At 48.6% G+C, this 15,866-nt stretch overlaps 1 protein-coding gene across 5 annotated transcripts in view; it reads left to right on the top strand.

Moving 5' to 3' along the window:
- Ccdc136 (coiled-coil domain containing 136) overlaps positions 1–15,866 on the top strand; it is a 31,570-nt gene that overhangs the window by 8,739 nt on the left and 6,965 nt on the right. For 2 of the 5 annotated variants that reach the window (XM_076566588.1, XM_042272953.2), the window contains 12 exons: positions 709–1,029; positions 4,373–4,484; positions 5,231–5,399; positions 6,452–6,592; positions 6,900–7,058; positions 7,545–7,715; positions 8,083–8,268; positions 10,366–10,560; positions 10,998–11,222; positions 12,950–13,456; positions 13,812–14,033; positions 15,014–15,295. In XM_076566588.1, the coding sequence (XP_076422703.1) occupies positions 709–1,029; positions 4,373–4,484; positions 5,231–5,399; positions 6,452–6,592; positions 6,900–7,058; positions 7,545–7,715; positions 8,083–8,268; positions 10,366–10,560; positions 10,998–11,222; positions 12,950–13,456; positions 13,812–14,033; positions 15,014–15,295 (2,690 nt within the window). The remainder of the gene's footprint in view (positions 1–708; positions 1,030–4,372; positions 4,485–5,230; positions 5,400–6,451; positions 6,593–6,899; positions 7,059–7,544; positions 7,716–8,082; positions 8,269–10,365; positions 10,561–10,997; positions 11,223–12,949; positions 13,457–13,811; positions 14,034–15,013; positions 15,296–15,866) is intronic. The other 3 variants (XM_076566590.1, XM_076566589.1, XM_076566591.1) reach the window with 2 other exon arrangements.

The raw sequence follows: 15,866 nt of genomic DNA, 5'->3' as shown, positions 1-15,866 counted from the left end.
CATCCTGTGCCTACATGGAGTTTGGGGTAAGTGGAAGCCTCTGGGGCTCCGAGGCTCTGAACGTCATAAGCTCCCAGGATGTATAGGTGAAAATATTCTGAACATTTTTTAAGACATGGAATTTTTAGAAAGACTTAGGACACTGATAAAATACTGCCTGTTAGGTATTTTGTTTTGTTGAGATAGAACACCTAGCCCAGGCTGGACCCAGATTCCCAGCATAGCTGAGAATGACCTTGAATATTTGATCTTCCTGCTTCCACTTCTCAAGGTTTGGAATGACAGGTGTAAGTCCCCCCACCTTGGACTCTTGGTTTTTACCTGGCAAGTGGTTCTTTGGGCACACTCAATACTATTCTAGTTGTTTCTATTTTCTCTTACTTTTTAGATTGGCATACAAAGTAATGGGTTTCTTAGGGCATTTCTGTGCTGTGTTCTAGCACTTCCTACTTGTTGTTCACACTAGCCCACACGGGTGCTGTGAGTGTAAGTCCGCCTTTCCACCACACTTGACTACAAAGAATCACTGTCCAGTCCCTTCTTCGGCATCCTTCCGTTCTAGTCATTACAACGCTCTCCTTCTGGTGAGGTAAAGGCTAGGTTGTCAGTAGTTTCCAGACAAGAAGTAAGCCTGTCTTGAACTCTGCTTCCAAAACATGCTCAGCTCACTCACTTACCTTCTTGACCCTCAACCTTTGGGTTTCGCAGGTGAGCTGCAACATCTGCAGGAGGAGATTTCCCTGCTAGAGCATAAGAACGAAAGTGAATTTAAAGAAATGGAGCAGGAGTTGCATTTGGCCCAGGCGGAGATCCAGAATCTACGGCAGGCTGCAGTAGATTCTGCCAGTGAACACGAGAGTGAAATCGCCTCCTTGCAGGAAGATATCTGCCGGCTGCAGAACGAACTTGATGACGTGGAACGGATTCGAGGGGATTATGAGATAGAGATTGCCTCGCTCCGTAGAGAAATGGAATTGAAGACCGCCGAACCATCTGACATAAGTATCTCAGACTTCCCTGGGCTACAAGGTATGAGACCCTCTGTTTACAGAATTGAGCAGAGGAGAGGACATGATAGATAGCAAGATGGTGGAAGAGCAGTGCTAGATTATGCATTAGAAGCCTCTAGAAAAAAAAAATTCTCCATGTTTACTTTGAGACTGGAGAGAAAAACTCACTCAGCCATTACATAACGGGTCCATGGTGGTGTAAGAATCAGTGCCATAGAGATGTTCCCTGGAGATTCTTAACAGAGAGCTGTTGGCTACTCATTGATTTGACTCTGGGAAAGTACTCCCTGGGGGGAAAAAGGCCTGGGTGGGTACAGAAGGACCTGCCACCTTAGGAAACCCTTCCTGCTGCTGTGGCATCATGGCTCTTTGCCTGAACCCGTTTAGGCCTCTAGTCCCGAGTCCGAGATCCAGAATGCCAATTCTTAGGTTCATTTAGCCCTTCCCAGAGTAGAAATTTTGGGAGGCATCAAATCAGAGCACAAGACAGCTGGAGAAGAAGAGAGGTTATTTCTAGTAATGCATGTGGTACTCAAAAGCTTCGAGCCCTGTTTTCAGACTCTCCCAGCTAGTTGCTAGGATTCATGACATCAGAGGGTTAGCCTTTATCCTGGCCTGGATTTATGATCTGGGTATAATGGAGGCCCTATGCTGGGCCTGGTCAGGCAGAGACAGTCCACAAGGAAGTCAAAGAAGTGCAAGTTTTCCCGGCTGTATTAAGCTTTTCAGAAGTGCCTTTGGATGGGTGGTGCTAGAGAGGCAATCCAAGGGCAAGGGTGCAGCTAGAGTGGACCTCGCCTGAGGAAGGAACTCAGCTCTGGCAGGGTCAGCTTAGTCAACTTATTACCTCTCTCCAAGCCTCGTTTCTGTATCTGGAATATGGAACCCAACTTGGTTAACAAAGTCTTACAGCAGAATGGAACACTAGGACAGGAAAGGGGCCTCAGGAAAACAGAAACCTAAATGACAAGTGGAGTTCATCATAACATATGGATGTTGCTTCTTCATCATGGCAAATAGGCAATGTCAACATAAGAAGCTTAATAGCTGAGGAACCTGGGGGAGGATTCTCCCAGGGAACTTTGTACTGTCTTCTTTTTTTGTAAGTCTAAAGCTATTCTAAAGTTAAAGGGTTTTTTTTTTGGGGGGGGGGGGGAATCTTACGAAGGGCTGTTTCAAAGATTAAATGAAGGTCCAAATCATCATGTCCAATGCTTCATGCACAGGTCTCATTAAAGGTTTGCTGCCTTCCCATAGTAATCTTCAGTAGTCTAAGAACTTCTTTTTATTTGTTTGTTTGTTTGTTTGTTTGTTTATTATTTAATTCAAGCGAGCTATTTATCTATTGAGACAGAGTCTCTCTACAGAGCCCTGGCTGTCCTAGAACTTGCTATGTAGACCAGGCTGACCTCAAACTCACAGAGATCTCTTTGCTTCTGCCTCTCAAATGCTGGGATTTAAGGCATGTGCCACCACTGCCTAGACCTGTCTAAGAACTTCTGATTGGAATAAAAAGGAAACACTAGAAGTTCAGGGATGTTGAATCTTCTGGCAAATAAAATGTGTCTTGTGTTGTAATCAAGGCCAGTTAGTGTGTCTACATGCCAGTAGAACTAGTGTTCTGTGTGCTGTGATTCTTTCATGTGTATTGGAGTGTGTCATGCATGTGTGCTGGGGGTGGGGAAGCCCTGTAGAAGCCATAGGTTGATGTTGCCTATCTGCCTCTTACCACCTTGGTTAGAATGGCTCACTAGTGAGCCCCCAGGATATCCCTCTGGTCTCCACACCCCTAGTTCTGGGATTATGGGCACATAATCTGCCATTCCTGGCCTTTTATGGAGCTACTGGGAATCAGAACTCATGTTTATACAAGCAAGCACTTTACCCACTCAGCCATCCCCCAGCTCCAGTGATAGTATTCTTTTCTTTAAATATTTATTTGCTTTTGCTTATATGCATATGTGTCTGTGTCTGTCACATGTTTAGGTAGCTGCTGAGTCCAGAAGAGGGCATTGGATCCTCTGGAGCTGGATTTATAGGTGGTTATGAGCCAGGCAACGTGGGTGCTAGAAACTGAATTCACTCTTGTAGAAAAACAGCAGCCCTCTGAAAGGCTGAACCACCTCTACAGTTCTGATGGTTCTTACTCATAAAGAGATACAACTTAGGTGTTTGTAGCAATTGGGGAATTTCAACCAGACCTCTTCTCTCAAGCATTTTAGATTGGGATGGGCTTTTCTGTCAGCAGATGAAGGAACATGAGTGTGGCCTGGCGGCAGCGTGCATGCTGGCACGCATGGTATGAGACCCTAGGTTTCAACCCAAGCACCCTTTGTCTTGTCAGGGTTTCTAGTGCTGTGACAAAACACCAGGACCAGAAAGCAAGTTGGGGAGGAACGGGTTTATTCAGCTTACACTTCCACATTGCAGCTGTCACTGAAGGAAGTCAGGACAGGAGCTCCAACAGGGCAGGAACCTGGAGGCAGGAGCTGATGCAGAGGCCATGAAGGAGCGCTGCTTACTGGCTTGCTTCCCGTGGTTTGTCAGCCTGCTGTCTTACAGAACCCAGGACCACCACCCACCATGGGCTGGGACCATGCCTCATGGAGGCATTTCCTCAACTGAGGTTCCTTCCTCTCTGACGACTCTATCTTGTGTCAGGTTGACATGCAGAACCAGCCAGAACACCATTTCTTCCCACCCAAAACAAACAAACAAAAAACCAACAAGGACTATTTGGATTGTGTTCCGGCCAGTGTCTTCATTGTGATGATACAGGAAATAAAGGACACTCAGAATGAGTGGGTTGTCTCTGAAAGGCAGACCTGGCAGGTCACATCTCTCAGGGTTTTGTACCAAAAGCCTCATGGGGCTGTGGCTGTGCCTCAGTTGCCACAGTGCTTGCCTAACATGCGTGAAGCTCTGTGTCTGATCCCCAGTACCACATTTAAATTAAAAAACAAACAAAAAACAGTCTTGGTGGCTCATACCGGTAACCCCAGCACTCAGAAGTAGAGGCAGGAAGATCTGAAGTTTAAGGTTAGTTAGAGACCAGCCTATACTACCCGAGGCACTGTCAAAAAAAAAAAAAAAGGATTAGGGGGAGGTAATTATAAATAGTTCACTAGAAACTTAAATACAATAAATTCAACTTACTTAAACCATCAAGAGCTCCTAAAAGCCCAAGACGATATTTCAGTTGGGGCTTTCCGGATGAACACACAGGGTCTGTCCTCTGTGCCTCAGGAAAAGAGAGACAATGTCGCCCTTCGCTGTTGAGTTTCCATCCGGGAAAACGTGGGGATGTTCACCAGTGCTTCCGTCCACTGAAGATCTTCTTTCTCTCTGCTTCTCTTCTGCAGAGGAGCTGCACCAGCTTCGGGAGCGGTACCACTTCCTGAACGAGGAGTACCGGACCTTGCAGGAGAGCAACAGCAGCCTCACAGGGCAGCTCGCCCAGCTGGAGAGCGACAGGTATAGGGGAGGGAGGAGCACCGCACTCTGTCTTGGGCCTTCCCGGAAGGCAGAGGCCGGGTCATGACCGGTCCTTTGCTCCTGGAGAGCAGTCACTTCTATGTTATCCCAAGGGCATGGCTCAGAATGTCACCAAACTGTAGCAGAACTGTAGTTAAGTGAGCTATAAAATGTAGTTTTCCCTTATTCTTGGCATTGGAAGCCAGCTAGCTCTGCTTTATATTAGATCAGCCCAGATAGACCCTTTGTTGTCCACACATGGGATTCGGTCTAATGGCATAGAGCAGTGGTTCTCTGGCCTTCCTAATGCTGCGGTCCTTTAACACAGGTCCTCACGTTGTGCTGACCCTGACCATAAAATTATTCTTGTTGCCACTTCGTAACTGTAATTTTGCTACTATTATAAATTGTAAGTGTGTGCCCTGCAGGATATCTGATATGCGACCCCCAAAGGGCTCATGACCTGCAGGTTGAAAATCACTGACATAGAATCTTCAAGTTGTAGGTGGCTTTCAGGCCCAGTCTTGAAACTAAGATCCTAGGATGTCCCGAAGTCAAAACGCCCATGCACTGAGGTGCTGGAGGTTTTGTATAATCTTTTAAACACATTTATTAGAGAGGTGAATCATAATAAAAGGCTCTTTAGTCATTTTGGCCTAAACTGGAAGTGCTGGGCTTGAGCACACTTAACTGGTGATACCAGGCAGAGAGCTCCTCCCAACAGAGCCCTGGGTTCTGGATTCCAGGACACGAAGAGCAACAGAACGGTGGCTGGAATCCCAGATGATAAGGAGCATGACGTCAGCAGAGTCGCAGACTTCAGAACTGGACTTCCCAGAGCCTGATCCTGAGATGGAGCTTTTGCGCCAGCAGCTGCTGGGAGCTGAGGAGCAGATGCAGGACATGAAGATCAAGGTAGGCTGCAAAGGGTGGGGTGGCAGGCTGCTGCTGACTCTTTCTCACCTCTTCCTGGCCTGTAGTAAGATTAAGGCTAACAAAGGAGCCATGCACTATGCAGGGTATGGTATCCTGGGGACTTGCCTGACTGGTAGAAATACAGTCATGTGTCATGTGATGGCATTTCAATAAAAACAAAAACAAAAATGGACCAGACACATGGTAGCGGTTCCATACGATTGTGTGAGTACTGAAAAGTTCTTATCCGTACTGATGCTGTAGTGCAGTACATTACTACACAGGTGTGTGGTGATGCTGGTGCAAACATGGGCGTGTGGTGATGCTGGTGCAAACAAGCCTCTCAGTTGTGTGCAAGTGTAACATACACAGTCGTATAGTACAACGCCTTGATGGGAAATGACTGCCAATGTTGTATGTTTCAACTTCTTATTTTAAAAAAGCCTTTCTCCTTAGAAACAAAACCAAAGCCAAAAACGTTCTTTTTAAAACAGGAATGCCAGCTGGGGGGAGGCGGTGGCGCACACCTTTAATCCCAGCCCTCGGGAGTCAGAGATAAGCAGATCTCTGTGAGTTCGAGGCCAGCCTGGTCTGCAGAGTGAGTTTCAAGACAGCCAGGGCTACACAGAGAAACCCTGTCTCAAGAAAATCAAACAAAAAACCAAACAAAGAAAACACCCAGGATGCCATGTTAAACTGACAGCATCTTCAAATATCTCGTACTTGTTGTGTCTATTAATGGCATCATTTTCTTTTGTGCTTAGTTCAGTTTCGGGGTGTTTGTTCATTGGCACCCTAGGAACAGGAAAGCATGGTCACCCCCCCCCCCCCCACACACACACACACGCAAGCATGCCGTACTAAGTTTGCGTAGGTATATTCTGTAATGGTCACATAATGATTCAGTAGCTTAATGACAAATTTCTCAGCATGACTCCACATTGTTCTGTGACACCTGGCTATATTCAAATCAAACGAAGGACGTATTTTCCCTGTTCCTAGTGTGCGTGTGTCATCTGCCACAAATCAGCCCCATTCCATTTCCCACACAGTGTAAGGACTTGTGTTGTGAGTTGGAGGAGCTCCAGCATCATCGCCGGGCCAGCGAGGAGGAGCAGAAGAGGCTGCAGAGGGAGCTCAAGTGTGCCCAGAACGAGATGCTCCGGTTTCAGACCTCCCACAGCGTGGCCCAGGTAAACAGTGCTGGGGGAAGGGCACAAGGCTCAGAGTCACTGCCTCCAGGGGTGAGGTTGAACTCGGCTGACTCTTACCCTGTGACCAGAACCCAACGGCATCACCCAAAGCCCCTGCATATAGAAGCCACATAGGATGGCATATAGAAAGGTGGTCGTTGTTGAGTATCTTCATCACTGAAGAAACCCCGCCATAGATCCAGAAAGCTTCTCAAGGGCTCTGTACCAGAAAAGTATCCCCGTGGTTTGGATAGAGCCCTACTGCTTCTTGAGAGTGACTGCTCTGCCCACATCCTCCCCACTGCAGAATGAGGAACTGAAGAGCAGGCTCTGTGCCCTGCAGCAAAAGTATGATGCTAGCCAGGATGAACAGAATGAGCTTCTGAAGGTGCAGTTGCAGCTTCAGACTGAGCTCCGGCAGCTTAAAGTCACCAGATGCTCACCTGTAGAGAGCCAGAGTGAGAAGGTAACAGCACCAAAGGTGAAGGGACAGTGGAGGGGCCAGGAGCACCGGACTGAGGTTCTGGGGGAAGGTAACAATAATAGTAACTCCAAAGCTGGGGGTGTGACTTTTGGTAGACTGCCCGTCTAGCATGCATGAAGTCCTAGGTTCAATCCCTAGCATTGAAACAAAACAAAAGTAGACAACATTTTTTGAGCCTAGTGTGGTGGAGCACATCTATAATGACAGAACTGAGGAGGTAGAAGCAGAAGAATCAGGAGTTCAAGGCTAGCCCCAACTACATAGCCTGGGTTATGTGAGACTGGGTTACATTTATTTATAAACAAGTGAACAAACCACAAAGGAAACCATCTCCTTCAACTGCTGCTTGGGTGGGAAGACCTGGGCAAGTGAAAGGAGGAGAGAGAGTCTCAGGTGGTCGGTGGCCGAGTTAGGACAAGAGCAGAGTCACAAAACCCAGCACTGCTACCCAAAGCCCCCTGCATGCAGGAGTTAATGTGCAGGCTCCAGAAGCTGCAGATCCAGCACCAGTGCAGTGTGAATGAGAAGGAGAAGCTGCTGGAAGTGCAGTATCACCTGCAGGACAAGCTGAGGTGCCACGAGACAGAGCTGCAGCATCTCCGGGGTGTGGTGGACTGCTTGCGAGAGAAAAATGAAAAGGTAAAAGGAGGACTAGGCTAGGAGCACACAGCCAGGCGGGATCTTCTGTGAGGGTGAGCACACAGTGGGCCTGGTACAAGTTCTGTGGAGGAATTGTTAGTGAGGTGGACCAGAGACGTGTAGAGAGAGCTGCTTGAGATAGCCACAGCTTCCTTTTATTTTAAAGCAGAAGATCAGTCTACAGAAAGGAATTCCATTGCTTCTTTCCTGAGGCAGTCTCTCAAGGTCAGGGTGTCAAGCCTGTTAGAGATAGGTCTGTTTGCTTCTTCCTGGCTAGATGAAGTCGGGCTTGGGAGGGTTAGGGAGGACAGATCCAGAGTGAGGCAGTAGGTGTACATGGGATGATGGCTCCGCCTCCCCTACCCAGAATACAGGGATGCAAACCGAGCTTCAGGAGATGAAGGGACTGTATCAGTCCAGCAAGGAGGAGCTGGAGCGGCAGAAGCACATGTATGACCAGCTGGAGCAGGACCTCATGCTCTGCCAGCAGGAGCTGACAGAGCTCAAGAGCAGCCATTCTGTCTGTGACGACAAGGGCGAGTGTCCCAACAAGGTAATTGTAGTTGCGAGTGCTGAAGGCTTCTGGCACCCCTTGGGAGAAAGGAGGTACAAAGGCAAGAGACGAGATCACCCGGCTAAGGCAGAAGACAACGGCACACCCGTATCTACTGTCCTTAAAACAGTTTGTCTTGAACTTGACTTGAGTAAGAGCCATAGCTTAGTAGATCAGTGCATTTGATCGCAGTATGAACATCTGTTCCATGTATACAAGCATTTCTACATTGGTACTGTAACTGTGTTGATGTCCTGTCATCTGTAGGGAGGGACATACACATAGGCCCATATACGCTTAACTAAACTAAAAAGAATAGGGCCAGATTCTGAAGCAAGATGCGAGTGATCTTCTTAGGGGTGTGGTCTGCACCCAGAATGCTGGTCGAGTATTAGAAGAATTGGTGCTCTTTTAGGATGATGCTGTCGGTCTTGGAGTAAATTTTGCTTTCTTCAAATTAAACCAAATGCTTTTTTTTTTTTTTTTTTTTTTTTTTTTTTTTGTGGGGAGAAGGGTTAAGACAGTCTTCACTGTGTAGACCAGGTTACCCTTGAACTGGTGGCTAGCCTCTTGCTTCCATCTCAGTTGCTCAGATTACAGGTGTGTCACCACACCTGGCCAGGTACAGAACAATATTTTTGTCTTTCTTTAAGAAATAAATTCTGGGGGCTGGAGAGATGGCTCAGAGGTTAAGAGCACTGACTGCTCTTCCAGAGTCCTGAGTTCAATTCCCAGCAACCACATGGTGGCTCACAACCATCTATAACGAGATCTGGTGCCCTCTTCTGGCCTGCAGTCATACATGCTGTATACATAATAAATAAATAAATCTTTAAAAAAAAAAAAAGAAAGAAAGAAAGAAAGAAATTCTGGCCAGGTGGTGGTGGTGCATGCCTTTCATCCCAGCACTCAGGAGGCAGAGGCAGGGGGATCTCTGTGAGTTGGAGGCCAGCCTGGTCTACAGAGTGAGATCCAGGACAGCTAGGCCACAGAGTGAAACCCTGTCTTGAAAAAAAGACACAAAAAGAGGAAAGGAATTCCAGCAGTGATACAGAAGGGTTTATTCACTTTTCCTGTGGTGTGCAACATGTCAGCCATTGCCATTGCCCCTGTTGAGCACTGTCAGCCGTCATTACTAATGGGACCTGGAAAGACACAAGAGCCTTAGGAGATGGGGCGGCTGGTCACATTCTTCTGGGATCCTCGGGCTTCTGCCTCTCCCGGCAGCAGACTGTGTCCCTGGGAAAGGCCTCCCTGAGACAGAGGAGTGGGAAGATCACAGTCTAGTTGCCCAGGGCTTGCATTTTGCCTGCTGTTTTCACCCCCGCTGGATTGAGAGACCTGCTGGATCTGTGATTTACTCAATACCTCTTAAGTGGTATAGCTTATAAGAAGTGAGAGATGCTGGGCAGTGGTGGCATACGCCTTTAATCCTAGCACTGGGGAGGCAGAGCCAGGCGGATCTCTGTGAGTTCAAGGCCAGCCTAGTTTACAGAGCAAGGTCCAGGACAGGCACCCAAACTACACAGAGAAACCCTGTCTCGAAAAACCAAATAAATAAAGAAATAAAATAAAATAACTGGTTTTGAGAATCATAGGATAATGTAGTCTTAACCAAAATTCAGCAATAGCTCATATTTTTCTAAAGGCTTTACAGTATGATTAAGACTGGGAATGTAGCTCACTGACTGACTGCCTTAGCATTCATTAGGCCCCAAGTTCAATCCCCAGTATTGGTGGGGATAAAAGTGAGGAAAACAAAACTAGGAAAAATTAGATCAAAATTAAGATGAGGAAAATAAATCAAGTCTAAAAACAATTGACAGAGTGGCTTGAGCTGGAATTCCCTCCAGTGTGGGGAGGTGGAGATAGTGTGTCACAGGAAAGGGCTGGAGAACAGGGAAGGGCATTGAGATCACGGTTTCTCAGAGGGAACCGGCGGATGAAACTCAGAGCCTAGACATTGAGAGTACAGGGCGGATTGCTCAAAACTACCCAGTGGGGTCCCCCTTTGTATAGCGGTCTGGTCTGCACAGGGTGATCCGTCCAAAATATACCTTACACAGTAACCATGCCCTGCACCCCTCCCGCCCGTAGTGTGATGCACTGCTGTCCAGACTGACAGAATTGCAGGACAAGTTCAAAGCCTGCCAGCAGGAGATCGGGCACCTGCAGAGGGAGCAGTGCGAAATCCTGGAGGACCAGAGGAGGCTGCAGGAGGAGCAGGGCCAGCTGCAGGAGGAGCTGCACAGGCTCACATTCCCACAGCCCAAGTGTGGCCTCCTGCAGAAGGTACTCATTGCCAGGGTGAGACCAGCGGTCAGGGAGGCTGCATGGAGAAGCTCGGGTCTGACCGCCCATGGGAAAAAGAGAAGGGGAGAGTGAGCATTCTCCTTCCTTGGCCAAGCCCTTCTTCCTTCCTCACCATTGGACCCCAGAGCTGATTTGGGTGTTTCTTCATAAGGGCTTTAATCCTTAAAATATATTTTATATTCTGAAATCTGTGCAGCACTGTATATTTAGATGTTTGGTCCATCTGGAGCAAGCGCACCTGAAATCACTTTGTAAACTGGAAAGTCTGTCCACACATAGGAATCGTTTTTATTCACTTAGCGCAGCTCCGTAGAAAGAAGGGCTGTGTGAATCAATAAAGAGATGGAGCCTGACAGGGATGGCCTAGGAGGGGGACTTTCCATTACTCATCACGTTCCTTCCTCCGCCCTACTCAGAGTCAGGAGCTGCTTTCAAAGTTGCAAGACCTGTGTGAAATGCAGCTGCTCTACCAAAGCATGCAGGATGAACAGAGAAAACTGATAAAGAATCAAGAGAGTGTGTTAAAGGAGCAGTTAGAGGCACACAATGAACTTCGAAGTTTCAAAGATTCTAATTTCCAGGAAGTGTTGGTGAGCCCTCATGATGCCAAAGGGCCTAAATCCTCCAACTGTGAGAATAAGGTAACCACAGCACAAGGAAGGGGATGGTTCTCATTCTCACGAGTACAGCAGTGTGCCAGGGGGAGCGGGCTCCGGGGAAGAGGAGTCAGGGAGGCCTGTGTGGATAGGAAGCAGTGCCAGGCTCCTCCATGGGCGCCAGTAAGCTGCCGCTGTACTTAGATGCCCTGAGGATCTCTCCAGAGGCACACACTCTGGTTTGGTGTTTGGAATTATAGGATGATTTAACTTTAAGAGCTGAAGTGTAATCAGCATCTAGAACAGAGCCCAAGTGGTCCAAAAGTCTGTCTGACCACTGCATTCAGTCCTGTCCACATGGCATTTTCAAGATGTGTGGTGGGATCAATTCAGTGTTTGCTTTGGTTCCTTTGCACTGGCCCTAAATGTATCATCTTTTTTGTAAGAGCTGGAAAGGCTACTCCAGTTTTCTGAGTTCTTACCCCTTTGAGGCTCCATGAACAGATCTGGGCCCAGTTCTCTCCAAGGAAAGCAGTTGCAACCGACAGGTTTGTGGTACTGACCACGCTGTCCAGGGCACAGGGACTTAGCAGGTAATCAGTGTTTCTCATGCACTGCCAGGTGGTCGTGCCTATGAGGTGAGATAGGTAGAGATTTCTGTACACGTCTGTTCAGAGTTGGAGAGTAAATTCGGTCTGAGGTAGACAGTTTCAGTTCAGGCTACGTGAAGAAGGGGAGCCAGGAAGTAGCAGAAGTCCACACTATGGGGCCTGATCATTCCAGGGCTGTCAGTTATCCAGACTAAAAATAAAAGGCCTGCGTAACATAGAGACTGGGAAACCAGGTATAAACTATTTCCTTAATCAATTATATCTAATGCTGAATGAATATTCACTGGGCCTGGGAAACATACCTCAAAGCCAGATACATAATCCATGCAGATGGTACAGGGACTAATGGGGTAGCGAGACTTTGATTCCAAGCCTGTATCTTCCAAGGAAGGGATTCATATTCACACATTTCCAGCTGGGCTGATTTTACCACGAAGGGTAGGGGAGAGGACTGAGCCTAAAGATCAGGATAGTGGGTACACTTGACTTAAAATGATGGTGTAGTAGGGAGCCAGAGTGTTCTTGAGATCCACTTACACTGCTTCAAGGAGGAAGATGTGCCAGAGTGCAGAAACCAACAGAAACAGGAGCCCTGAGTGAGGGAGGCCAGCTCCCTCTTCTTCCCCCAGGGTTCTCTTGAGCAGGGGGAAGCGAGGAAATTTGTAGACAGAAGGATAGAGGAGAGAGGACAGACAGAAACACAGGATAGCTCAGGAGGGCCTGGGTCCCAACTCACCAGCCCCCTCTGTCTCTACTAAGGGACTTTTTAAAGGAATGCCAAGGGGTGGAGCAAAAGACCTCCCCCAGCACAGAAGTGCAGACCATCCCAAATACCTGGTAACCTTGCACGTGGTCAAGCCATCCTCTAATGCAGCTCTGCTGGGTAAAGCAAGCTCAGATCTCATTAGGAAACCTTTGTGGGCCTCCACACCTAAGGTCACTGAGTATCTGCCCTGGGGAGATTTTCCCAAAGGAGCAGAATGCTGACATATACCAGTCACTTGTAGGTTAAGTCAAAGACAAAGGCCTTGTGAGACTGAGGTGTGTGTGTACACTTCTCTCAGGTAAGCACTCCCATCTCCCCTGGGAGAGGGGCAGCTAGAAGGACTGAAATGTCTCAGAGTAATGGTGCTGTCTCCTGCTCCCCTGCCCCCCCGCTAGTCCAAGGTGCTTATGGACCAGCTGCAGGCTCTGCAGGTGCTATATGACACCAGTCAGAAGCAGCAGGAGCTGCTGCAGCAGGAGCATGGGCGGCTCCTGGAGGAGCGGAAGAGGCTGCAGGCGGAGCTACAGCTCTGCATGGAGGAGATACAGCTGCTCCAGACGCAGTCCCCCACCATAAAGATGAGTCTGGAGTCCTACCGCAAGAACTCGGGCAGCATGCCCCCCAGCAGTGAGAGCTTCCACAGGAGCTATGACAGCACCATTGAGGACAATGAATGTTTCCAAAAGAGTTATGTAAGCTCCAGGGCCAGCAACGAAAGCTTCCTCAAGAGCTATGACAGCAACACCAGTTCCAGTGAGGCCTTCCAGAAGAGTTACGGCTCCAGCACCACAAGTGTCACCTACAAGAAGAGTTTTGCCAGTGCTGCCAGCTCTGAAACCTTTCACAAGAGTTACGTTAGCAGTGGTGCTGATGAGGACCCAGCTGAGCCTGAAGACATAGAGGTAACCATGGCCAGATGGTTGGTCAGAGGTGGCAGATGGGTTTCCATCTTTGAGAGAAACATCACCAGGGGCAGGGCATAAGGAGTGAGGGAGGAGTAGTGTCAGAGCTGGCCTGGAAGACTTCCTGAAGTATGTAAGGCTTCTGCGCATGGTTGCCCTTGCTTCCCCTCACTCCTGACAGAGGTGGTCTGATTTAGACAAAGATCCCAGGGTTCAGGACTTTGAACATAGTCAGGATGTTCTTTCTGGGAGGAAATACAGTCTCCCCTAGGCACCTCTAGGGAAGGGCCTAGCCAAGTGTAGGGCAAAGATCAAATGCTTTTTGGGGTTTCCATCGCTCCCCCAATCCCTGCAGCACTTTGAGGAAACAGTGGCCAAGGTGCTGACCAAGTTGCAGGCAGTGAAGGCCCTGTATCAGGTGAGCCAGGAGGACCACAGCCAGCTGCAGGAGCAGATGAGCAAGCTGCTGGTGAAGCAGAAAGAGCTCAAGGAGGAGCTGGAGAACTGTGAGAAGGAGCTGAAGGAGTGCATGGAGAGCCTCGGGAAGCCCGCAGCTCCCCAGAACGACAAGAGCGAGGTAACTGAGCCAGTGGCAGGCTTCCCTCTTGGAAGTCCCTAGAACCACTGGAGAGACTGAGGCAGGGAGGGGCGTGCAGGGAAACCAACTCCAGGAGGCCAGGCAGTCGCTGCAGCTGATGGACACTGTCAGGTGAAGGGTGTCTCCCCAGTGCTCACTGTACTGGGACATCCAGGCCCACCAGTCTTCTCCTCCCTTTGCTGCTTCTCTTCTTTGACTTTGTGCCCCAGAGCACTTGTGGAAGTGTAAATGGAGCTGTATTTTTTTTTAACTTGCCAATATTCTTTTATTATTTTGAATTCATTGTCTTTTTTTTTTTTTAACTAGATTATATACACTTCAGGGACAGGACTCTGACCAGCCATGGTTCACTGTCCAGTGGGAGGGTCCCTGCCTGTGTGCCTGGGAGAGATGGAACAGACCCAGAGAGTGATGGCCGCAGAGCCTAGTCTTAATGGTGCTTACTGAACAGACCATAGGCTGCCATCAGCCCAGGAAGACAAGCTGAGACTAAGGGGACAGGCTTATAACTGTGTGTTACCAGGAGGGAGGTGCAGGGTCCCAGCATCCTGCCAGGTGTATGCAGCAATTCCCTAAGTGACTATCTATCAGAGGAATGGACTGGGTGAGGCAGGAGATCCTGGGGAAAGAATTAGATAATAATAAATGCCTGAGGTTCAGAAGTGGTGGCAGGTCTGTAGTTCTGTAGTTATTCCTCAGAGAGGTCGTGATCAAAAACATAACAATAATAATATTTAGATTTAGTACTATTTTTTTTATCATGCTAGATGCAGACCTTCGGGTACCTCAACTTAGGGGAAGCTCTCTGTGAAACTGCTTAGGTTTCGTTGTCTACTTGAATTTCTTACTGTCCACGTCCTTGGGAGCTTTAGCAGGGAGAGTTCGAGGCAGTGGTTCCTTGAGGGCCTGGGCTGACTGGGTGGGACTGCTGTGGGTAACTGGAATCCCACCACCAACAGATCAAAGAACTGCAGACTAAGCTGCGGGAGCTGCAGCTGCAATACCAGGCTAGCATGGATGAGCAGGGGCGGCTCCTGGCGGTGCAGGAGCAGCTGGAGGGGCAGCTGCAATGCTGCCAGGAAGAGCTCCGCCAGCTCAAAGAGAACAGGCCCTCCCTTAGCTCAGAACCCAGGGGCAAGAACGGCAATAAGAACATGAACAAGAATGCCAACGGAGCTCAAAGTAAGAAGGTGAGCAGGGCCTGCTCAGAGAACTCCGAGAGCAGCTCTGAGAAAGAAAAGGTGAGTTGCATCCTTAGTGGCCAGGGAGGCCGGTGGATGGAGGAGGCCCCGGGGAGAAACATCGTTTCCACTAACAATTCCCGCCAAGCACGGTACTTTGAGGAAGGCTTTTGCAGGAGTTCCGTCTTCATAAGAGTTTGCCCAGTTTCCTGGGTGCTCTGGGGAGACTGACCAGTAACCGCTTTCACTAGCCTAAACCCATCTCAGGGATTCCTGTTGTTCCTAGTTCCATGGTCAATAGATAGAGAGAAAGAAATTTATTCAAGAGGATTGGGTGTGATAAAAATCACCAGGAAGGGTAGAAAGTAACAGTTGAGGAGCAGACCCCAAGACTCTTGAATCATGGTTAACTGCTTAAAATGGCTTCGTGGCCAAATACGAAGTGTTGCTCACCGTACTAAATGTGACTGCCCTCCACATCACTCTTGGAAAGATTAGCCTGTAGTCCCAAAACACAGTCCTGCGCAGTGGGGCTCTGATGTGTCCAAGCAGAGCTTTCTGGAGGGAGAGTAGCCCTGTCTTGAGGGTTAGCTTCTTTCGAGGTAACCGCAGCCCCGCCCCGCCCTGCATC

The sequence above is a fragment of the Peromyscus maniculatus genome, chromosome 3 (assembly GCF_049852395.1).
Source record: "Peromyscus maniculatus bairdii isolate BWxNUB_F1_BW_parent chromosome 3, HU_Pman_BW_mat_3.1, whole genome shotgun sequence".
NCBI lineage: Eukaryota > Metazoa > Chordata > Mammalia > Rodentia > Cricetidae > Peromyscus > Peromyscus maniculatus.
Note: the sequence above shows the minus strand (reverse complement) of the source record. Positions and strands in the feature narration are given on the sequence as shown.